This window comes from Myodes glareolus, chromosome 2 (genome assembly GCF_982192425.1).
Source record: "Myodes glareolus chromosome 2, mMyoGla1.1, whole genome shotgun sequence".
Classification (NCBI taxonomy): Eukaryota; Metazoa; Chordata; class Mammalia; order Rodentia; family Cricetidae; genus Myodes; species Myodes glareolus.
In genome coordinates, this window is record NC_142027.1 from 87,603,716 (window position 1) to 87,627,788 (window position 24,073).

Consider the following 24,073-nt stretch of genomic DNA (forward strand, 5'->3'; position numbering starts at 1 on the left):
TGAGGTGAAATTCAGGTGAACAGTCAGAACCCTGAAAAAGCAAAACCTGATACACTAAGAGTCCTGCATGTGCTGAAGAAACAGTACCAATAATCTCCAGAGAAAACCCCAGATGGTCCTGCTGCTGAATTTCTTGGAACATTTACAGATGAAATAAAATCAATATCCACAAATTCTTCCAAAAAAATTCAGAAACATTTCCCAGATTATCTTATGAGGTAAATATAACCTTGACACTTAGATCTCCCAAAGATTTTTTGTAAGACATTAAACCTGCTAATCAACCTTTTCCATGAACAAAATTATAAACATTTGATGTGATGGATAAGTTACCATACTGAAAAATGTGAGGCTGAAGAGATGGCTCAGCAGTTAAGAGCACTTTGCCAGGTTCCGTTCCCAGCACCCACATGGTCATTCATAACTATCAGTACATCTAGTTCCAGGGGATCCAATGTCTTCTTGTAACCTCTTCAGGTACCAGGTATGTATGTGGTGTGCGCATGCACACATGCACACACACACATATAAAACAAATAAGTAAATCTGAAAACAAATTATTTTTAAAAAGAGAATGCAGCTAGTCATAGTGGCACATGCCTCTCTAATACCAGCACTCAAGAGGTTGAACCAAGAGGATCAAGTCTGGGCTATTCAGACACATTGGAGATGTGGTCTAAAACAAAAACCAAAGGGAAGTGAGGAGAAGGCACAGTGAAATGGCCAGAATCATCTGGAAGCCTAGAATTTTTTTTTAAATTATGAAATTGGTACCCTCTCCATCTACGACTCAATAAATTAGCATGTCTGCTGGCACAGTAATACATTCCTAAGAACTTTATTTTAAGGATTACTCACAAGGCAGGAGACATGTTTGGTAACAGCCCTTATACTACGGCTTCCCACAGCTTTTAAATTCCTGCTGTGAGCTGAATGTGTCCTGAAGAGCCAAGGATAGGCACTCCATCCCCTAATGGGGCACTGGGAGAAGTGGAGACTTCAAAAAGGGACTAGGTCCTCTCCCTACTCTTTCCATTCTCCTCCTCTTCCTCAGCATCCATGTGTTCTCTAGATTTACAGCTACAGGAAATGGAACAAAGCAAGGTTTGCAAATATACAATCAGCTAAAGAACTGACATCTATTAGAATCAGCTTAAAATTACAGTGTGGTTCGATCCGTATTTGTATGGATGATGTTTATAAAATACGACTGCATGAAAAAAGATTATTTCTAAGGCAATATTTACTTCTCTATTAAAGAAATTAAACATAAGAAAATTTTGTCTAGACATAGTGAAGTATTGTCTAAATTAAGCACTAAATTGAGATATAAAGCCAAACTTCAACAGTTTTCTTCACCAGGAAGAACATTTTCTCCTTAAAAGCTAGTCATTACAAAAAGAAAATCCAGTCATGGGATATTGCCTAGAGAAGAGAGACAATACAAAAATGCTAGTGGGCTTGACTCAGTCAGACAGTCCACATTGTAGATAAGAGACTATAGCATGAAGATGGAAGAAAAAGGCTCGGTAGCACTTAGCTCTTCACATGTCAACCTACGTGCTACATACATGAAGTATTCCAACAGGCAACCATACAGGAAGAGTTCTACCATGTAACAAATGTGAACATAAGACTCAAGGTGCCAACATACTTAAAAGAAGCTCCAAGTCCAGCAATTAGTGATGCAGCAGGCTGTTCAAAAATCATGTGAACCCTGCCGGGCGGTGGTAACACACCTTTTATCCCAGCACTTGGGAGGCAGACGCAGGCAGATCTGTGTGAGTTCGAGGCCAGCCTGGTCTACAAGAGCTAGTAGTACCAGGACAAGCTCTAAAGCTACAGAGAAACCTGTCCTCGAAAAACAACAACAAAAAATCATGCCAACCCCAAAGTCACCAAGCATGCTGCACAACACGGAATTCATCTCAACTCTAAACAATCAGCAGTGATCCGAAGCACTGTCTGGGAAGGAATCTGAGGCGTCAGAAGGAAATGTGCCTGAGGAGCTCAGCAGTATCTGCCAGGGTAGGGGAGGCACAGAAAGCCCATTTTGATGCCATTAGACCCAAATTCCCATCGAGACTCACTGCTCCTAGCTATGAAACCTCAAGTTTCTTGTCCTCTCTGATCCTGGGGTGTAAGAAAGTAGCATGAACTCTGTTAATAATCCCACTGCAAGTTTGGAGGACGAAAGAGGCAGCCAAGAGAAAAGCAACAGTGAGATTTTCTAAGGCCACACTACAACTCAAAATGACTAGCAAGTCTCCTCTCAATGTGGTCCCTACTTTCGACACTGTCTCCCCAGCCTCCTTATTCCCTGCCATCCGAGCAGACTGCTGAAGGACCCAGTTAGTAACCTCCCTCCACTTCCTGCATGGTGATGGTCAATCTTACTCTCTTCTAGTACTGAGTGAGAGTCCTCAGGCAGAAACAGCCCAGGCCCCTCTCCTCTTCCAGAGACTGTAGTTCCTTAAGCAGTGTCCTTGCTGCAAAAGCAAACCCTAAGTTCTTTCATTACATGTATCTCTGGTGGTCTTTTCCAGGTGGGCACAAACAATTTCTCCACGGGTGTCTATGCAGTGTCTCTGTAAATGATACCATGAAAATACCAAGTATCCTCTCAGTAAACAAGTATCCAACAGTTTAAGATCACTATGAGGTCAAGGGAAAGTAACAGCTACATAGATAGGATGGGCTCAAATTTGTGATTGTCCTGCCTCAGCCTCCCTTTGGCTGGGATAACTGACATGTTAAGAGCTGTCCTAAGGCAAAATGAAAACCCTAGCTCACAAAGATGCGTAGATCAGGAGCAGAGCACATCACTTACTAGCTCACAAAGTCATCATAGTCTCCATGCCATTACCAACTTTATCTTAGAAGCCAGCTATCTAATGCAATTGTTAATAAAATTTCATTTTTCCTGATGGCCTATATTTTTGAAACTAGTTTTGTCTTTTGTTTCTGATGAGTCAAAATTCAATGGAGTTATTTGCAGATAAGGCCTTTTAGCATACAGGCTCTTGGAATGTTCTCTCTACAGCACTGGATCTTCAGAGCAGTAAGACTTTCTCACTTTGGATTCAAAGTCTTTGAAAGTAAAGTTCTGCCGTCATTCGAACACTAAGTCAACAGCAGGTTCTATTAACTAGATGCCGTGGTGATCAGTCACAAAACCCTCTGAGCAGCTGCACTTCTCCTCGTCCAAGAGTTCCTATACTTTCCTCAGCAAACTCCATTCACAGTTAATCTAGAGAGCAGAGAGGAAGGAAGGCGGAAAGCTTACCTACACTGTGGGGCAGAAGATATCCAGAAGGACAGCAAGTTCTAATCGTTTTATTCTCAGACCTTGACTGACTTGCCTCACTTCACTTTATAAAGCAGTGATCCAAAACGGGCAGAAAGCTCAGGGCCTCACATTTGCATACAGAAGTTTGCAATTACAGAGTCTGCAGCAAACTCGGAACACAAGTGAACAGCATTCAAATGTTGGCTGTAAGCCATCAAAACTCAGCTAGACAAGCTTGTGGCCCACATTATAATCACAGCACTAAGACTGAGGCAGGAGGATTACTACTATGAAGCCAACCAGGGCAACATAGCCAGTACTTGACTCAAAAAGTCAAAACAATGAAAGTACATGACATTCTATTTTATCCAAGCAGCAACTCAAAAGGATTGTACTGGCTGTTTCAAAACACAACCTTCATGAAGGGGGGGGGGATCACCAATCCAAGGTGCCTGCCCGCGTTATTATGAATTGAGGTCACTTCAATTTCTTCTCCCAAAGAAAGGAACTTGAAAGCCCAGTGGTAGTGGTAGTGGTATACACCTTTGATTCCAACACTTTGGGGGGCAGAGGTAGGCTTCTGTGACTTGGTGGCACCCTGTTCTACAGGGTGAGTTCCAGGACAAGGATACAGAGAGCCCTGTCTGGAAACCTCGAGACACCCTCCCCCCTTTAAAAGGAACCTGAAAACCAAAGCACATGTGCTCCATATTAGGAAGACTAGAAGAGCCAGCACGGTTTATCACTAATATAAGGACATCCAAGCTTTAATATTTAACAGTGTGCTTTCCACATTCAAAGTGCTAGTCACAGCAGACAGAATAAACTTCTGATCTATAGTAGGTGTAGAATGCTTTTCCTTTTCTCTAAGCAACAAACTATACCACTCCATAAGTCAGAAAGTTTTAAACACCAATCTGATTTAGAAATCAAGGAAGACATAACACTCTAAGACACCGGTCCCGACACCTGACCAAGTATAAGACCATCAGCACAAGCTTCAAAGACACGATTTAGAGAAAGGAAAGTCCACTTGGACCTAGAATGAACTAAAATCCATTTCAACTCAAAAGCTGGGAATCAGTCAAGTAAAGCCTGAGAGAAGCACTCAGCAGAGAGATGCTGCTCACTGCGCTATCATCAAGTCACGCTGTGGACTTGCGAGCTGTACTCATTTGACTCCTGGGCTTGAGTCGCTCTCTTTCGACTTCAATCGAAAAAACACTATATGTGGCAGGAGAAAGAAAACAATAAAGGAACTGTACGCAGGAGGGAGTCTGGCATTTTATCTCGGATACTTTTCCCATAGTCAATTCTGTTCTCAGGATCTTGTTCTAGGCATGGCTCCTCCTCACAGGTCATTTCACTTTAACTTAGGAAACTGATCAAAGTTCACATTGAAAGAAAACTTATTTTAGTTATTTCCTGCCCACTAGAGGGCTCCAAAAATATTTCTTTCGTGAATAAAAGAAATAAGACAAGCATTACAAGTAAATTATTCTATTAAACACATGAAAAGTACTGACAAAACTGTCATGATATCTTTGTCCCCAAACTACAATCTGTTGATCAGTAGCTGTCATCAACCTAGCAAGCAGTTAGATACAGTCTGAGATCACTGTCCTCAAACAATTTCTTTTGCAGATAGTTTCTTTTTCTTTCTGTTTTCTCACTATGTAGCGCTCATTGGCCTAAAACTTACTATGTAGAACAGGCTGGCCTTGAACTCACTAAGTAGCCCAGGCTCGCCTCAAACTCACACGATCTGCCTGGCCTAGCCTCCAGACCACTGCACTAAGGGCAGCGCCTGCCACACCCAGCTCACTGATGGTTTGCAGATAGTTTTTGATGTAACAGATGTCATAAAGTAATAAAGTATAATTCTAGTTCAAAGTCCTAAGTGGTCTTGCAAGTGAAGAAACATTTTTACGTACATGTGTACACGTGCTGAGACATTTCCCAGTCCAGAGTGAGGTCATCACCTTCACCTGGTCCCCTCCCCATTCCTCTCTTCACAGTAAATGTCTTTTCGTGGGGCAACTCATGTCACTACATAAACATAAATAATGGCTAACGTTCAAGGAAGACCACAAACTGAACTCAGTTTTTAAAAACATAAGGGGAAGTACCATTTAAATATGATGCAGTCTAAGGAAATTCTGCTCCAATATTTTCAGCTTTCTTCCCAGACAGGTTGCTACACTAAGATATCAGTAAACATACTTCCAACTCTATCATTTTTGACAAGAAAAAAACCCAATATCTCCTGTAAATACACTTATGTTTCCAGAACGTGCACATGTGCACACGCAGTATGTGTGTGTGTACTGCAGAATGGTGATTCCTTGCAAATTATTTTATGGAACGTGCAACAAATGAACTCATTAAAGAGGCACTTTGTCCTTCTAAATTTGGATTATAAAAATGTTTTTATAGTAAAACAAAAACGTACTTAATATTTAAAAGCAAATTTTAAATGAGAATTCTATTCAAAATGTAAACTGGTGTTAATATATGGGTTGCAAAATGAGTCACAATGATAGCCATAAGAAGACTTTACCCAAATGTCAATTGATTTAGCAATTATCATCTGTCTGGAAGGAATTACCGCAAATGAAACAGAGCAGGGGTTCTAACATCAGAGCTCCACCCCACCTCCTGGGCAGGATGTTCCTAGGGCTGACAGCACCATTAAGATGTAAAGGAACAGAAGAACATTTGTTTCTCCGAAGCACGAAGGAGCTGTCAACACTTGAAAGGTTCACATTACAGCACCTAATAGAAAGGCGATGCTGCACTTGCAAGTTCAAGTTCAGAGGTCTGTGACAGCTCCAATCCTAATCAATTTAGAGTAGGTTTGCAAGGAAATGTTACTTTGTGGGAATATCTGTAGGAGTAAAGAGATGGCTTTCAAATTGAAAAGTGGTAAACTGTCCTCACTTTAAGTCACTAATGCAAACTCAAATTGTCAGTTATTGGCATGGGGAGTTTAACTACGAAACACTAAATCAACAACTTCACACCAGTATTTAATATTATGTACGTACATACATACATACATACATACATTTGGGGAGGTTAGGAACTTTCAAACAAAAACACTTCTGAGGGAAAAGTAAAATTGAAGTAATGTAAGATGGAGGTTTAAAAGGTCTTCACAAACAATCGTATCCTCCGGCAAGATGAATGGGAGACACAAAACCCACTTAGAGCCTGGAAGTCTGCACAGCGTCAGGCTACCTCTGAAGAGCATCACCAGGCATGCTATGTTTATTACATAATACTGCTTTGCCCTTGCATATCACCTTTAATCAGGGATCTCAAAGAACCACTGAGTCATCAGGGTCTTAACACACAATCTCCAACAGACAAGCAGTTATAGTTTGTAATTGCAGCTATTAATAAAACCGTGCCCCTACTTCAGTCCCCCAGTCCCAACACAGCTTCCAACCTTCAAAGAAAACATTCCCCCAAAACACCTCAATGTGTGCCAGATGCTGTACGCCCCACTTTTTTTTTTTTTTTAAGTCACTGGGTCTAAAGAAAGTAGTGGTACTGCTTTAATGACACAAATCTATTTCATTACAACTTCTCTGACAGAATAAATGGCACTCAGGTGGGTGTAGCCTGCACTGTGTTGATGATGTAAAATGGAGGTTTTACAAAGAGCAAATCTTTGCCAGAGGCTATGAGCCCACAGATCACTCATCAAACAGGGGAAATAGCATTTGCAGTTCTGTGCAGAGACCTCTCCAGGCAACTTTGAGAACAGTGTAAAGGGAACCATGGCAGCCACTCTAGCAGGCAAGAGACCATTCCCTCCGAGCACTTCAAGAAGGAAGAACAACTAGAAGGACTGAGCCGGAGTTTAAAGACTCCGGAAGCGAAGGCTGTGTGCGGTGAGGCCGCCCAGGAGACAGACCCAGTGGTTCCTTTGCATTTGAATGGGGTATTAAGTGGAAAATCAAACAAACAAAACGTCTGTAAGCCAAGGTCAAAATACAGTTTAGTACAGTTTAGGGTCACTTTTCTTTTAAAGACCTGTAAAAGAGGTCTCCCCACCCCCATAGAAATATTTGACATTTTAAAAATGTAATCATTAGCAAAGTTCAATTTTGGTTTTGCACTGTAATACACAGACATTTAAATGTCAACTTGATATAAGTGGGCATGACTACATTAACTTCAATTCTTTCATAAACAGGATTATTCACCTCCCTGTTAAATGCCCTGGGGACTGCAAAGTGTCATTTCACAGTCCCACAAACCCACCCCTCAGCCCTGTAGGGCTACAAAGTAACTGTCGGCCAACACACTCACAACCCTAACCTTTAGAAACCCAAGGGAAAAGACTCAATAAACAAGAGCACTTTTTGTTTCCAGTTCTAGATGCCCAGTGATCCAGGCTCCATAAACATGTTTCATTGGTTTAAACAAACAAACAAAAACCTAAAATGCAACCCTGCTAAATATCTGTTACCAAGAAACCTTGGGATATCTATATAAAAAGGGGTCCTTTATGCGATCAGCCTGAACTCGAAAAACATCCTAAATAGCTCGGGTCACCAGAGCTGTTCCAAGGTCTCACAGTAAGACTCTTCCAGAGAGGTGCTCCTCAGTCCCTGAAACGTAGCAGGTGTGCACCTACTGCCCGAATGATTTTGTCTGTCACTGAGCGAAATCGCCTCCTCCTGCCCTAGGCATCCAGCACGGCGCCCGTCCCCGGCTCTGCCCACACTGGCCCTGACGTTTCCCCGAGACGTTTAAATCCAAGCCTAAAGAGCCTTCTAGCAACCCGAGAGGAATTTCCTTCGCTTCCAGCTGCATTTCCCTGCCTCCGGCGACTTAGAAAACAACCAAGCCAGTGACTCCCTGTGGTTTTTTTTTTTTAAAAAAAGCAAAACCACACCAAAACCCAATGTTTCCTAAAAATAATAATAATAAATACATAAAAAATAAAAAAGGAGGGGGAGGAGGCCAGAAGTGCCAACTTCTCCAAGCCAAGCGGGGTGGCTTTGACACCAGTGCCGTAACCCCCCACCACCCCGGCCCCAGGAACTTCGCCCTGACGCCGGTGTCGTTTTCGGATTAAAGCAGATTCGAAACCACAATGCAATCCGAACGTCAGAACTTATCGTTCACTTACCATATCCGCCGGGACATGACTGGACATCTTGCCTTTTGAGAGTGGCCCAGAGGTTTACGCAGAAAACAAAAAACAAAAACAAAAAACCAAGAGCAGAAGTGCTGGAGCTACGGGAAATCAAAACCCTTCACAGTTCTGATCGGTCTGTCGCTGAGCTTTTCCAAAAAGGAGGGGAAAACAAAAAAACAAAAAGTAGAAGTTACGTGGGAGTCCAAGAGGTTCTGGGGCGAGAGGCGCGAGGGGAGTCGATCGTCAGTAGCAGTGGCAGCGCTGGGACCCGCCGCGCCAGGTGGACCGAGCCGAGTGACACACGGACATGGAGCGGGGTGGGAGGGGGTTAAATGCGCCGTCCTCCTTCCCGGGCCCAGGCGGTGATTCACACGCGCTCGCGACTCAGGTCCTCATTAAAGCCCGGCGACGAAGTGTACAGATAACTATGTGCCTACACATCGAGCGCGGGGCTGAGGGCGGCCGGGGCCGCCGAGAGGCTCAGCGCGCGCCGCGGGGCCGCACAACCGGGCCGCGCGCAGCCGCGCTCAAGGGCATCCACTTCGCCGGCAGCCGAGCCGAGCCGAACCGGGCCGAGCCGAGCCGAGCGCAGCGCCGGGGGGCTCAGGCCGCGGGCGCCTTAGCGCAGCCGCGCGGCTCGGGCTGCATCGCGTCCAGGCTCTGGCCGCCTCCGCTCTGCTGCCTTCCGCGGCGTCTTCCGGGGGCTCCTCCCTCAGCTAGGGAACAGCTCCCTCTCAGAGCCCTGACTCTCCGCCTCCTCCTCCACTTCTCAATCCCACACGCCCTGGCCTCCTCCTGTCATCGCCTCAGCCCAACATGGCGGCGGTGTCAGCGGCCGGAGCCCAAGAGCCGACTTGGGAATAGCGCCCCCTCCTCGCCCTCCCTCCCACCCCGTCCGCTCTCGTTTCCTTCGTCACAACGGAGCCCTCTCCGAGCATCATGGGAAATGTAGTTCGTGCACGTGAGGGGAAGGGACCCTCAAGGGCGTCCACGCTGGCATCGACGCCACGCCCCCGCATAGCAACAGTTGCTAGGATAGAATAGCTCCCTTGTTTCGCCTTAGCTTAGCTGGTCTGCCCAGGAGTTAGGACCTACCAGTGTCCTGAAATGCTATGATCATGGGGTTTGTTGGAGGAAAGCAACTTGCACGGAGAGAATCCCTCGCGCACGACATAGACATAGTTAAACTAGGACACACCTTGGTGCAGGAGCATGCGTTTTAATTATTGCAAGTTCGCCACATCCTGCAGTCTCAAACCATTTTATTGAGTGAGTGAATCTTTAGGTCTCCTCAACCTGACAGTTTGAAGATCTGAAGAAATCATTGATTTACAATCAGGCCATGTAAGTTCAACAGAAACAAGACTCTCATGAAGCAGAGGCAATGTTTGAACACACTTCCTGAAGACCCAGGGCCATAAAGCTACAATCTAATCGAAATGACCAGAAACTGTATTGGACACAATAATGCTACCATGCGCGATCTGTAGCAAAGTCTACGTGTGGATTCACCCACTTGCCAGCCTACCCCCTGTTTAATCCAGTGATGTAATTGTCTTATGAGTTTAAAACAGCATGATATAATGCTGGTGTTGGGAGATTTAGGCAAAAAAAAAAAATGCCTACCACAGATATAGGATTAGGATAGAGAAACCACGGGTATCCAGTTGACCCTTGTTCATATCTCAGGCCTTTTGGAAGGGCAGTCTCACCATGATACCTCCTCTCCCACCTCCAGCCGTGTGACCTCACCTGTGAAGCAGCCCTGCCTACCTTCCAGGGCTCAAGTCTGAGTACCGTAGAAGATGAGTTCATGCACGGCACATACGTCATTTTGTAAATAACAACACATCTTCTGACGTGAACTGTTGCTACTCATTCCCTCTCTCCACAGGTACTCCTCGGCCGCTGGGAGCTCAACCAGGAGCTATGCAGTCCCTATCCTCAGGGAGCTCGTTGTCTAGGAGCCTGTGACATTCCCCATAACCATCTCCTCAGTCAGGTTTTTCCTCATCGGATGGGAACTCACAGGACACAAGAGTACCTACCTGTCCCTTGAGTAGCCTCGCTGAAGACATTTCATGCACTCCTAGGGGCCTGTATCACAGAAATAGAGACCCACTGAGGCTTCCATACTCTCGCTCTTTCAGCATCTATGGGTTCCATGATTTGCCACAGCCTCTGTTAATATGGTCTCTCTTTCTCTGTGTTTAATAACCATAGGACCCTTCTCCACCATTTAAAGACACTTGCCAAAGTTAATTCCCCATTCCACGCTTATTTTTTTCCGTAGTTTTCCTGAGCATGGATCTGTCAGACCTAAGCACTATCGAAAGGCAAGAGGCAGAAGGAGGCAGAACAAAGCAAAGCCCTCCACCAGCCCCATTGCCAGGGATATAATGACCCCTACTTCGAGCCCAAGACCGGCATTTCTGCTACAGGATGCTGTTTGCCACTGCCCCTTCTATATAAGGCCACATCTTTCCGAAGTGAACTCACTGAGCCTGGTTGCATTTCTAATTACTCGAATATTATTACCAGCAAAACTTATAGAAACCTTTCTCAGACATAATTAAGGCATGAAAGACTGTTCTGTCTTTATTGTTGGGCACCCAGGCTCTAGAGAGCAAAGGGAGAGCCTGCAGAGAGGAGCCTGGCCGTCCACAGCAGGGAAGGGTAACATCGTCTGCGCGAGAATCTATTGCCAGCCTCACTCGGGAGGAAGTGAATGACACAGCATTTTTGACATGGAAAAATGAACCTCACAAGAAATCAAAGCGCTAACTCTGCCACAAATGAGTTGCGTGGCCTTTGCTAATCTGCTCTGTCTTTCCGAACCTCTTCCGGGGAGCCTCATCTCCAAGGGCCCTCCGAAGAATCTGTGATGACACTGTGGTCTGTCAGAAATAGCACCCTCGAGTTTGGAGAGATGAAAGGGTTTTCTGGAGGGGCATGGGGATGAAGAAAATGTCAGAAAATGAGGTGATGGCAACGGTCACAGCTGGGTACGGTGACAGAAGCCTGTAATCCCAGCACTTCAGAGACCCAGGCAAGAGGATTGCCTGGAGTTTGAGGCCAGACTGGGCTGCATATTAATAACAGGACAATCAGGGTTACATAACAAGACCTTGTCTCAAACAAAACAAAACAAAAATTTGCAAAACTGTGAACACTCTAGAAACTACTGAATTGGGCACTTTAGAAGTTCTTTTTAATGCTTTTAAATTTTATTTGCGTGTGTGTGCGTGTGCGTGTGTGTGTGTGTGCGCGCGCGCACGCATGTGTGCCATACGCATATGGCTACCCTCAGAGGCTGTTCAAGGGCATCAGACCCTCTGAAAATGGAGTTACAGGCAACTGTGATCTACCTTTTGTGGGTGCTGGGACCTGAGTCTGGGTTCTTTGCAAGTGCAGCCAATCTTAACCATGGAGACATCTCTCTTGCTCTAGAAAGTTTTTGTTTCGTTTTGTTTTTTGTTTGATTGAAACAAGGTCTCTGGGTAGCCCTGACTTGCTAGAACTTGCTCTGTAGACTACGTTGGCTTTGAAGTTTGTTTTTCTTGTTTTGTTTTTTGTTGTTGTTTTGTTCAAGACAGAATTTCTATGTATAACAGCCTGGCTGACCTGGAACTTGCTCTTGTAGACCAGGCTGGCCTCGAACTCACAGAGATCCATCTGCCTCTGCCTCACAAGTGCTGGGATTAAAGAAATGTGCCACCACTGCCCGAAGTTAGTTTTTAATAGCAGCAATATACACGTAAATACAACTGACCACCATAACCGTCTTAGTCATACAGCTCTGTGACATTAAGTCCATTCATTGTGGAGGACTCCTCCTCTCCACCCCTCTACTCTGTCTTCTTCATCTCCATACTCAGTAGTCAAAAACTCCCCTACCCTACTCCTTACTTTCTCTTTATACGATGGTTGTCAACTCTATTTCAGTACCTCCTGTGAAGGGAAAGAGCATTTTTTGTGAATGACCTCTTTCCTTAGGCATAGTATCTCCTAGGTTTATCCATGTTGTTGTCTGTGAAAAGTTCGCCCTCATTGTTACGGATAAGTTATATTCCATTGTGTGCTTATCTATGGACAGACCCTCTCACTATTGAGAGCTGGCTGGATTTAACACTCTCTTCTAGGCCATATCTGACTTTGTGGAAACGGTTTTGTTGAGATATGACTGCCTCACAGAGGGTCTAAAGCGAGTCTCATCCCAGAGCCACTCTTTGTCTTCCCAAGGAAACTGGATGAAAGTGAGGCTGGAGAGCAGGGTGGAGAACAAAGTCCGGAAGGCCTTACAAGTAGGCTAAGAAATTAGCATAGGAGAAAAACCTGCCAGCCAGGGCCGCCTAGAAATGGCAAGAGCCACAGGTACAGTCACAGAGACACTCCAGGGTGTCTGAAGGTGACCTGTGGCTCATGATCTACTAAGCTGCACGTGCCTGGGTGGAGATTTGAGATCATTGAGCAGACATGCGATGCATGGAGCAAACAGCATTCACGGAAAAGCTTGTGCTGTGTGAATGGTCCCCAAAGCCTCTGCTGTGTGACATGGAAGCTCTAACCCATTGTCTAGTGCAGCTGCTGTGTTTCTAAGTGGCTCTGCTCCCGCCTGCTTTATCCTCTACCACAGTCCTAACAATCTGCCCCAGTTTTTGTGACCATCAGTTTATCTCTCTGATCACTTTCTTGTTCTAAGACACAAAGGCCTGGAACCTTTCTGGACATGCCCACCAGACCCAGATATCCACCTGGATCTAAATATGGCTACAGTCAAAGAGTGGCCTCTCTGTTGCCGCTGACTCAATTTCCCAGTCAGGCCGTGTTGGGCAATAATTTAGGCTGGGGAGACAGTTCAGTCAGGAAAGCATCCATGGGACCTGGATTAGACCACCTGCACTCACATAAAACAGCCCAGGGCTCACAGAACCCTAGGGCAGGGGAGGAAGAAAGACAGACCCTCTAGCCAGCCACTGTAGCCAATGGGTGATCTCTGGACTCGGAGAGTCTCTCTCAAAACCTAAAGAGGAGGGTAAGGAGATTGCTCAGTACGGAAAAGTATTTCCCACAAAGTCCAGGGGTCCGAGTTCAGAGTCTCAGAACCCATGGAAAAACCAAATATAGTCACTTAAGAGGCTGTAAGAGACTCAGTGGGAGCTTGGAAGCTCACTAGCCAGCTAGCCTGAGTTATATAAACTGGAAGAGACCATCTAAAATAGTGGCTCTCAACCTTCTAATGCTAATGCTAACCCAGTTTCTCATGTTGTGATGTCCCCCAACCATAAAGTTGTTTTCCTTGCTACTTCATCACTGTAATTTTGCTACCATTATGAATTATAATGTAAATATCTGTGTTTCTCACTGGCCTTAGGTGACCCCCGTGAAAGGGTCCTTCGACCCCCAGAATGGTCACAACCCACAGGTTGGGAACTGTTGATCGTTCAACAAGGTGGAAAGATGAACACTGGCTAGAAAAGATCTGGTGATTGGCCTGAATGCACAGGCCAATACATTCAGGAGCCAACAGCACAAGAGTATGCATGTGTACTCACATACTCGTACATCACACATGCACACATACACGCAGACACATGCACACAAATCATGCATATGCGCATATACACACACACACTCTTCATATCACATGAGTGAGTATAAACTCTTGAGTCACACATGGGTACACACACATACACACTCATATACTTCCACATCATGCACGTACAGACACAAAACACACATATACACTCACATACACACACACATATTTAAAAAAGTGGAAAGTGTTTAAAGAAAACTCCTGTGACATCCACATACATGTACTTGCATAGACAAATAAAACAAGCATAGAATCAAGGGGCAAATGAATCACAACCTCCTGCGAGGTATTTCGTTATGCGGTCATCTCATGATGCTGTTCGCTGCCTTTTACAAAAGGTTCAGACAATAAGACAAGCCCCCAAGATGCAGAGAAAGGCTTTCACAGTGCCTGGGGGTGAGGGGACCCAGTGGACATACCACACACCGTGGGGGTGGGAGGATCTGGGCTTGGAATATGGCCTGGGCCACCTCTATCTGAGTGTGTGCAATGCGATCCAGTCTACAGAGCCCAGAACCTACCACGGACCAGGATTTTCCGGTTAATGTAAGCCTCCTCACTGAGTCAAGCCAGCCTAAGAGTCACTCCAAATATTTAAGTGTAAAGCCATCTCATGCTTATGCAATGACCTAAGACGTAGAGACAAAAGATTCCATGAGTTTGGAAGCCTCTCTCCATGCTGTGAGCACCCAGCTTATCAGGACAGTCCCCACCTCACTCAAAACCTTTTGATGTCCCCCATTCCTCTCAGAGAGTAACCCCCAAACAGCTCATTTGAATCACTGTCCCTCGTGATTGCCTCCTCCCTCTAGCCTTTCCTAACCCCAGTGTAAACCCCAACGTCTAATGGCCACTTCCCCTGCTTGCCCCGCTTGCAGGACCCCTTGAGACTTGGCACAGGCTTTCTCTTCCTGGCCAGCCATCTGTTCACTCATCCTCCTCAGGCCTGGATGTCACGAATCTCAAGGGTGCTTGGCCTTGTTTCCCTTGCCCTTCCAAGTGCCACTGCTTGCTCCTATGACAGCGTCCATGCCCTCATGACATTGTGCTCGAATTTTCACCTACACCTGTGTCTCCTACAGGATCTCAGTAAAGGACGGTGGGGACAGGGACTTGGCTGGTATCAGAGAGAGCTCACTGTCTTGTCGTTAGATACTGAGGAGGGAAGAGCAAAGAGCGGTGGGACTTGATTCTCCTTGGACCGCTGAGCTACGGCCACGGGTACCTTTACAAACACGTAATGGTTTAAGCTGGGTGGTCCAAGAACCCATAGACACGAGAAGAGGGTTGCTTGTGTTTTGTCCTATTCCAATGTTCCGCAATGTATTTCTTCCTGACATGACCCCACCTTTCTCTACACGGTGGGGTCACCGGAACAGCAGTGCCTGCTGGGGAACGAAGCTTAGCAGTGACATCATCTCCATCTTTTTCGTTAAAACAAATGAGGAAATGACGACTTCTTGAGAAGCAGTCACATTTTTCTCGGTGAGTTTTCAGGCACCTGAGAATGTGTTGCCTCTAAGGTGTCCCGAGAAGCAGAGATGGAGGGACTCCTTCGGTGTTGTGGATTTGTTGAGTTATTACATAGCTTTATAAAAACTCATGACAAATATGTCCCCCAGTATAGAATTTACTACCAAATCAATATCATAAGACACAATGGTCATTATTCATGGTTTGCACTGCCATAGCGATCATCCCACAATTATAAGACGATTTTCTGAAGGCGTGTTAATGCCAAAAGTAGTAAAATTCTACTCAAGACGTTTTCAGACTCTGTGTACGCAATATACTCCCTTCAGTGTAGGCAAACAAATTCTCCTTAAGACTAAGGTTGTAGTTTTGTTTCTCGTGGGCCCCAATAAACTCTATCCCGACCATGGTATGTAGTTTTGTGAGTGTTTTATTTCTATGTTTTTGTTGATAGAGTTATTATCCATCACTATTCTGCCCATTCAAATTTTGTTCTTCTGCAGTCCCCAAGGGGGACGCCAAGTTCTAAGGTTCCATAACCCCAGTGCTTGAGAAGCTAAGATAGGAGGGTAACAAGTTTGAGGCCAGCTTGAGCTCAAATAAATACATAAGTGAATAAAGCTACTGAAATTACATTGATATTTAAAAGAGCTGCTTTGAGAATCATGGTATATTTCTCCAAACCCAGCTTACCCTTGAAGGTTTTTCATTGGCAAGAGGTCATGACAGTTGAAATATGACTACAGTCAAAGAGTGGCCTCTCTGTTGCCGCTGACTCAGTTTCCCAGTCAGGCCGTGTTGGGCAAGGGCCCACGTGTCTGAGTGGATATCATGACCGTGCTTCCTAGACTGAATAACCCAGTTAGCATGCACCTTCTCCAGCTCACCGACAGAAACATCAGCTCAGAGCCGATCCTCACCAGCTCACGGGGCAGGGACACAAAGAGCTGATCACCCTCAGTCTGGCTGCCGGGAACCTGCCTATCAGATTACCTGCTCATCTTTTCTGAAAGATTCAGTGATGATTAATTGATCAGCATGTCAACCTTTGACTTGATGCCACAGAGAAGAAAGGACCTGCCGGGGGCGGGGGGGACTATTCTAAGAGTGTAGGCCTGTCTTTCAAAACATGGTTGACATTTACTAGATGTGGAAGCTGGGTAACTTCCACATCAATCAATGATTTAAAAAGTATTAAAATAGATCATTTCTTCAAAACATACAAATTTGAGTCTGGGGAGATGGCTCAGAGGCTAAGGGCCTGACTGCTTTTTCAAAGGATCCAGGTTCCATTCCCAGCACCCACATGGTGGCTCAAGGCCACCTGAACACCTCTTTCAAGGGATCTGACATCCTCTCCTGGCCTCACTAGACACTGCACACACATAGTACACACATAAATACGTAAAATAAAGATAGTTTTGAAAATCATTCAGATTTAAAGCTTAGGACATTTTTCAGCTTGTCATAAGCATTCAATAAGTTACTGTTAGAATCGTCTTAATGAAGCAAGCTGCTTCTTTTTACATGTGCTAAGACCTCAGCCGAGTCAGCCCCTCACACTGTGTTTTTACCCACTCCTTCAAGTCCAGCACAGTTCAGACTCATGCTGTCTGCCTTCCCTTGTAGAGATAAATAGGAATGTATTATAGAAGATTAGTTCAGGGCTAAAATGGTAAGCAAACAAGGCTGGGAACATACATTAAAACTGAAAGCCCCATGGAGGATAGCATCAAGTCAGGGATTGTAGGGATCTGGAGCATGTGCTTGGCCATTGACATCCACCCTTACATGTTGTAGTCCATAGGGAACCTTCCCCTCTTCCTCCCAGGTCCCCACCTCTACCCACTTTAGAGATCCACTCTGTCTCAGAAACTTTTCCCAACAAACCAGCTTTCCTCTCTCTTATAACTGCCTGCTTTCTTTCTCTCCTGGCTCTTCCACTGAGAGTTGACTGTAGCATGCATAATTCAACCAAGGAAATGGTAGAGGAAAAGGGAACACGATTGATAAATATGCCAGCAAAGTGGGCAAGCTGGCTCAACCCCACATAAACTAGGGGATTCCTCCTTAAAATGGAAACACGTTGCAATTGTCTTTTTAAAAAAATACAAACAAAAAACCAGACTAACTTGCTTCTGGATGCTCTCCTCCTCTCTCCTCCCCTCTTGTTCCTATCCTTAACATCAAGAATCTCAATCAGCCACTGTCCATATCCCAGGTTTTCACATTCATGGAGTCAACTAACTATGCATTGAAAAATATTTGAAAAAGAACGCAGAGTTGCATTTGCATTGAATAGGTGCACACTTCCCTCCCCTCTCCTTTGTCTGATTCCCCAAATACCACAGAACATCTACTTGGGCAGTATTTCTACCATGTGAAGTCTTACCTATAAATGACAGATGATTTAAAGTACATGAGAAGATGTGTGTAGCTTGCTAGACAATACTGTGAGCTTTTATAAGGGTGCGCGAGCATCTGAGGGTTTGGGCATCTGCAGTGATTCTGTAACCACTCATGATGAAATGCCTTGCATTCTTCTGGGACTCAAAGCTCCTGTATGGCGACATACAGGAGGGGTCACCCTGAAACCCACATGCATGGTGTCCCCGGGAACAGTGCAACAGCCAAGGTCAAAGCCATGCTTTGGGGCTCTACCCTTGAGCCCCAAATGTCAAGGAGCATCTGACTTCTCACATCCTGCACACTTCACTTAGCTCATGAGCTAAGATGCTCAACTGCCAAATACCAAGGACATCTTTCCTGTTTTGTCACCCTTGGATCACTGCCCCAAGTTCTTGACATCATGGGCCGCTCCCTCACCTGTGAATGAGCTCTGGAGTCGGAATGAATTCCAGCTTTGCCACTCACTGGCCCCATGGACACATTTACTGAATCTAGGTGAAATGTGAGCGTCTAGGCTGTAAAATATGGCCATCAACTGACTCTGTTTTATAGGGTTTCCGTGAAGGCCAAAATAAGTTGGAAGGCATTCAGCACAGTGCAGGAGAGATAAATGTTAAATCATCATGATGGTTATCTTTTTAAGAGGGGCATGGGGTTTAAATGAGGGCCCCCTTTTCTTGTTTTTTAGACCACCTCCTCCTCCCTTCTCCTTCACTTTCATTAATGTTTATAACTGTACTTGGATGTGGATGTTCTCCATCCATGTGGCTAACTGTCGACTCTTCTCATCCCATCCCTCCCTTCCTCCCTCCCTTCTTTTCTCCTCTGTTTGCCAGTCTGAACATCTTCCACTCCACAAGCTGCCAATATCTCATTGACGCTGTCTGATTTCACGACTCAGGCATAGCCTAGCCCCCTGGGCTTCAGCCAGACACCCTGGCTTCCTACTAGACCTTTTATGAGGTTGTCTGGCTGGAATCCCAAAGCCAACACATTGCAAAGCAAAGCATCCCACATTTGTCCTAAGCCTCCCTCTCCACCTTGTTGTTCAACTTCCGTTTCCGTAGCATTTTCCCATGGCTCAGCTCCAGCACCCACATCCTACCCAGTCTATCTCTTGATATATCCTATGCTGACCAATTGCATTTCATTGGTCATCCTTAATTTCTTTTCATCCTTAATTTCTTTTCATCCTTAATTTCTTTTCATCCTTAATTTCTTTTCCCACCATTTTTCCTGGGATCGATCGGCACCTATAATGTGCTCCTGTGTACCCAGGCTCATACCATCTAGTTAAGTCTGGGTGTCAGAGGTCCCAGGTACCAGACAGAAGGGTCACTAATCTGTGTCCAAATGTTGAAAATAAGGCAACACAGTTTTCACATAGAAAGCGTTCTCAATTTACACAGTTTCTCTTTATTTAAAAAGAAGATTTTTCCTTTTTTGATTTGTGTGTGTATATGTGTGTACATGTTCAGTGTATATATGTGTTTAAGTGTGTGTGCTCATGTGTATGGAAGTCACAGTCCTGGGTGTGCTTTCCCAGGAACAACATCTACTTTAAAGTTTTTGTTTTTGCTGTTTTAAGGCAGAACGTTCTCTCTCTCTCTCTCTCTCTCTCTCTCTCTCTCTCTCTCTCTCTCTCTGGAACTCAATAGGTAGGCTATGCTTGCTGACCAGTGAGTCACAGGATCCCTATATCTCTTCCTTGCAATGCTGGGATTGCATGTATTGGCCTTAGCACTAAACTTTCATATGGGTTCTGAGGTTTGAACTCAGATCCTCCTGCTTGCAAGATAAGAATATAATAACTTAACCACACACAGACAGATGCACACACACACAGACACACACACACAGACACACACACACACACAACCCTTCCTTCCTGTCTTTCTGATATTAAAATTATTGCTTTTGAATCTTGGACCCATCTATAGTCCATCAGAGATGGGAGAAGGGTTCATAGTCCCAAGACCTGACCTTCCAGGGGAGCTAGTGGAAGTTAATGGTTGCCAGAGAAAGTGAAGTCTTTTTCTTCAGTGGTGTAGCTGCTGGTTAGTTGCAATAAAGAACTCCCCTATGTTCACACAAGAAACCCTGATTAACCTCAGTGGGACACACACACACACACACACACACACACAGAGAGAGAGAGAGAGAGAGAGAGAGAGAGAGAGAGAGAGAGAGAGAGAGAGAGATACACACACACATATAAACACCCACACATAGACATACACATATACACATATGTAAACACACACACAGTCACACATATACACACATAGCTGGATGGCGGTGGTGCATGCCTTTAATCCCAGCATTTGAGAGGCAGAGGCAGCAAAGGCATGTGGATCTCTGAGTTCGAGGCCAGCCTGGTCTATAGAGTGAGTGCCAAGGCAGGCCCCAAAGCTACACAGAGAAACCCTGTCTCAAAAAAAAAAAAAGAAAACAAAAAACCAAAAACATAAACACACGCAAACACACACACACATACACACACATATATACAGACACAAACACACATACACACAAATACAGATACACACATGCACATACAGACACACATGTAAACACAGATACACATATCCACACACATAGACACACACACATAGACATACAAAAAGGCACACATATCCACACACACACACACGCACACATATCCACACACGAGAGTAGAAGACACATTGGGAAGAAGAGGTCAAGTGGGAATGGGAAGGAGACAAGAGAGGGCAATGGGGAGGTGAATCTGATTAAAATATATACGTATATAGGTATGGCATTATTAAAGATTTTCTTGAGCCTACATATAAATAAACATATTGCACAGAATACAAGTATATTATCTGACAGACGTCCATCATCCTGTGGGCCAAATGATCTATATGAAGGACCCCAGTCCCAATTCAGGGCTACCTCCTCTCTGTCAGTCTGACTCCAATAGCTTGCGACCTTTCACATCTGCAAATTCCACAGCCCATTGCAAACACTGTTCTCGTTGCTGGTCCTACCTAGGCTTGGATGTCCCTGGTCAGCTTGGTGGTCTGCATGTGGCTCACATCCATGATAGCAGTCCCCCAGTGGTCTGACGAAGGCTATTATGCAATTTGTTTTTAATCTGAAAGGACATTGATTCAGCAACAATGACACATTTTAGAATTATAACCAAGTGAAAAACAGCCAGTTCCTCAGTGTTTCCAAACTCAAATCAGAAACTTTGCAGCAAATGGATGGGTTTAGAAGGTGTAATAGTGGAGGCTGGAGAGATGGCTCAGTGATTAAGAGCACAGGCTGCTCTTCCAGAGGTCCTGAGTTCAATTCCCAGCAACCACATGGTGACTCACAACCATCTGTATGGGTTCTGATGCCTTCTTCTGGGATAAAGGTGCACATGCAGATGAAACACTCATTAAAATAAAACATATAAATCTCTTAAAAAAAGAAGATGTGATAATAAACAAAATCAGCCAGTCTCAGAAAGAAAGAAACTGATTGCTCTCCCTCATATTTAGATCCTAGCCTATAAGGTTTTATGAAAGATCCTAGCCTATAAGGTAACCATATGAAAGAATCTAAAAGCCCAACTTTGCTGTCAAGGTTTAAGTAATAGTAACTGTTCAGGAGATGCTGCAAATTGGATTGTTAAACAGACAAGATAAGAAAGTGTTAAAAAATTGGTTGAGTTTGTTTTGTTTTTTTGTTTGTGTTCTTTGTTGTGTGTGTTCTTTTGAGAGTCTCCTGCCATCTTCCCGTTAAGAAAGCATTCCTTCATTGCATTCATTGCATTGTCTCGGAAGCAGGAAAAACAGAAGTGGGGAGGGGGTGGGATGGAGGATAAGGTTGTGGAGGTGCAAGGGTGGGGATCGGCTTGGAATGGGGTGTGAGTGGGAGGTTGCTGTTTGGGACTGAGGATCAAAGTTGACCTCTGCCCCCGGAGGAGGCACAGCCTGGCAGTTTCAAAGTTCTGCAGGGACTTGGTAGGTTTTTCTCCAAAGGCTCCTTTCTATACTATTTTCTCTATTGTCACCTGCCTGACCCCAATGGTACACCCAAGTGACATGAAAGTACAAAGACTTCAGTGGGGTGCTCATGGAAGAGACGGCAGCACTGTGACTGGGTCTTTCTCTGTTGGTTTCAAATTTAATTGTATATACAGGCAGGTTTGTACACGTGTTTATGTGACCACCAAAGCCAGAGACATCGAATTCCCCTGGAACTGGAGTTACAGGCAATTGTATGGTATCGGACATGGACACTGGAAGGCAAACTCAGGTCCTATGCTACACCGTAGGCTGTCTTGAGGAACCATCTCTCTAGTCCCTGCTTTTGTTTGATCTTTTTTATTATTTCGTTTTTACTCTGTCTAGGGGTTTTGTCTGTGGGCACATCTGTGCACCACATGTGTGCTTGGTGTCCACAGAGTTTCTGAGAGGGTGTTGGATCCCCTGAAACTGGACTTACAAACTGCTGTGAGCTGCAGCATGTGGATGCTGGGAATCGGACCTAAGTCCTCTGTGCGACAGCCAGTGCTCGAGACCATGGAGCCATCTTTCCGATCCCTGTTGTTTTAAAAGCCAAGAGACACACTTCACCATGCAGGGAACGCATGCTCAACAGTGCTACAACAGGCCAGAAGTCACAGAGGTTTAGATTTACCTCGAAATTGAAACACACAGGTTCAAAACCAACCTCAGACTCGAGAGTAAAGGTTCTTTATTGTTCACAGACTATTCAACATGAGGGGTTTCCCTAAAAAGACCATTCTTTTGTAACTATACAATACTAGAGTAATTTGCACAAGGCTATATTAGGTAGCATCCTATGCTGATCAGAAGATGTAAAACTTTAGCCCCAGGCATTTCCACTATAGTTAACATGTAACAAATTATCTTCCCCTAGCTCTTAGTGAGCTCAGATCCCACTTCACCCCAGAAACTTCAGGGTGCAACATTGAATCCAAGTTGAACACTAACAGAAATAGAAGGTAGTGAGGAGTGATACACTCAGGCATGAAGTTTTCAGAAGAATAAGCCAACTGAGGAGAACAGCATCTGACATGAGCAAGAGGCAAAAAGGGCATGGGTACCCACGCCGACCTTGTCTCTCCTCTGAGGACCCAAGAGCAGATGCTGACTCTCTCCATCAGTCTTCTGGTCCTCAGCTCCCATGTTGCAACTTGCTTCTGAACTGCTTAGTTACCTTGTTCAAGAGAAATCACACCCATTCCAAGGGCAAGGATGGGAACCAATGCTTGAGCCCTGTGCATACCTCTCATTCCTCCTGCGGCTTCAGAGGCTTCAGCAGAAGGGAAAGAGCCTAGAACAGAGGTTCTCAGCTACTGGGTGACAACCACTTTGAGGGATCAAATGTCCCTTTCATAAGAATTTCATATCAAATATCCTGCATATCAAATATTCACATTATGATTCATAATGGTAGCAAAATTACAGCTAGGCAGTAGCAACAAAATAATTTTAGAGTTGGGGGTCACTGCACCATGAGGAACTATATTAAAGAGTTGCAGCATTAGGAAGGTTGAGAACTATGGGTCTCCTTCCTCAAGGATCTTTGGCCACCTGTCCACGAGGGAGGGGGGAGCAGAAGTGGGGAATGGGGTTCAGACGGCTTGCCCTTTCTGGGAGACAGTTTTCAGTGTAACAGCTCAGGTTTCTTCCAGAGTGAGGGGAATGTATAGGATGGGAACAGTTGCTGGGGGTTCACCTAATTTGCCTTTGACAGCATGGTCCTACCATACAGCTGGTGCACAATACCTACCTATCCTATGGGCAGCATAGGGAGAATGTCCGCAGGGATCTGTGTCAAAGGTCTCACCTGAGATAGGTCAGGCCTCCAAGCTTAGAGACCCTATCCAGATAGGGAAGGAGTCCTGCTGGAAAGGGTGTCGAATGGTCCCCCATTTTGTGAGTTGTCTGGACATGGTGGACTGTAACCATAAGAACAGAGTGCTCCAACAGAGGACCACTGGCCTAGACTGTGCCCTGCAAACCTTCCTGAATCCTACCACAGATTTACCATCGTGTGTGTGTGTGTGTGTGTGTGTGTGTGTGTGTGTGTGTGTGTATGTGTGTATGTGTGTGTTGGGTGATATGGGATATGTATGCTATGCATATCATTGGTTAATAAAGGA

The 24,073-nt window shown here is 45.0% G+C and overlaps 1 protein-coding gene across 2 annotated transcripts in view; it reads right to left on the reverse strand.

The window, feature by feature from the left end:
- Ubl3 (ubiquitin like 3) overlaps positions 1 to 9,301 on the reverse strand; it is a 43,994-nt gene extending 34,693 nt beyond the window's left edge. The window contains exon 1 of one of the 2 annotated variants that reach the window (XM_085685199.2): positions 8,436 to 9,301. Coding sequence is in view for 1 of the 2 variants with exons in the window: in XM_085685201.2 (XP_085541327.1) it covers positions 8,436 to 8,462 (27 nt within the window). In the remaining variant the exon portion in view is untranslated. The remainder of the gene's footprint in view (positions 1 to 8,435) is intronic. The other variant, XM_085685201.2, reaches the window with a different exon arrangement.
- Between the last annotated feature and the right edge of the window lie 14,772 nt (positions 9,302 to 24,073).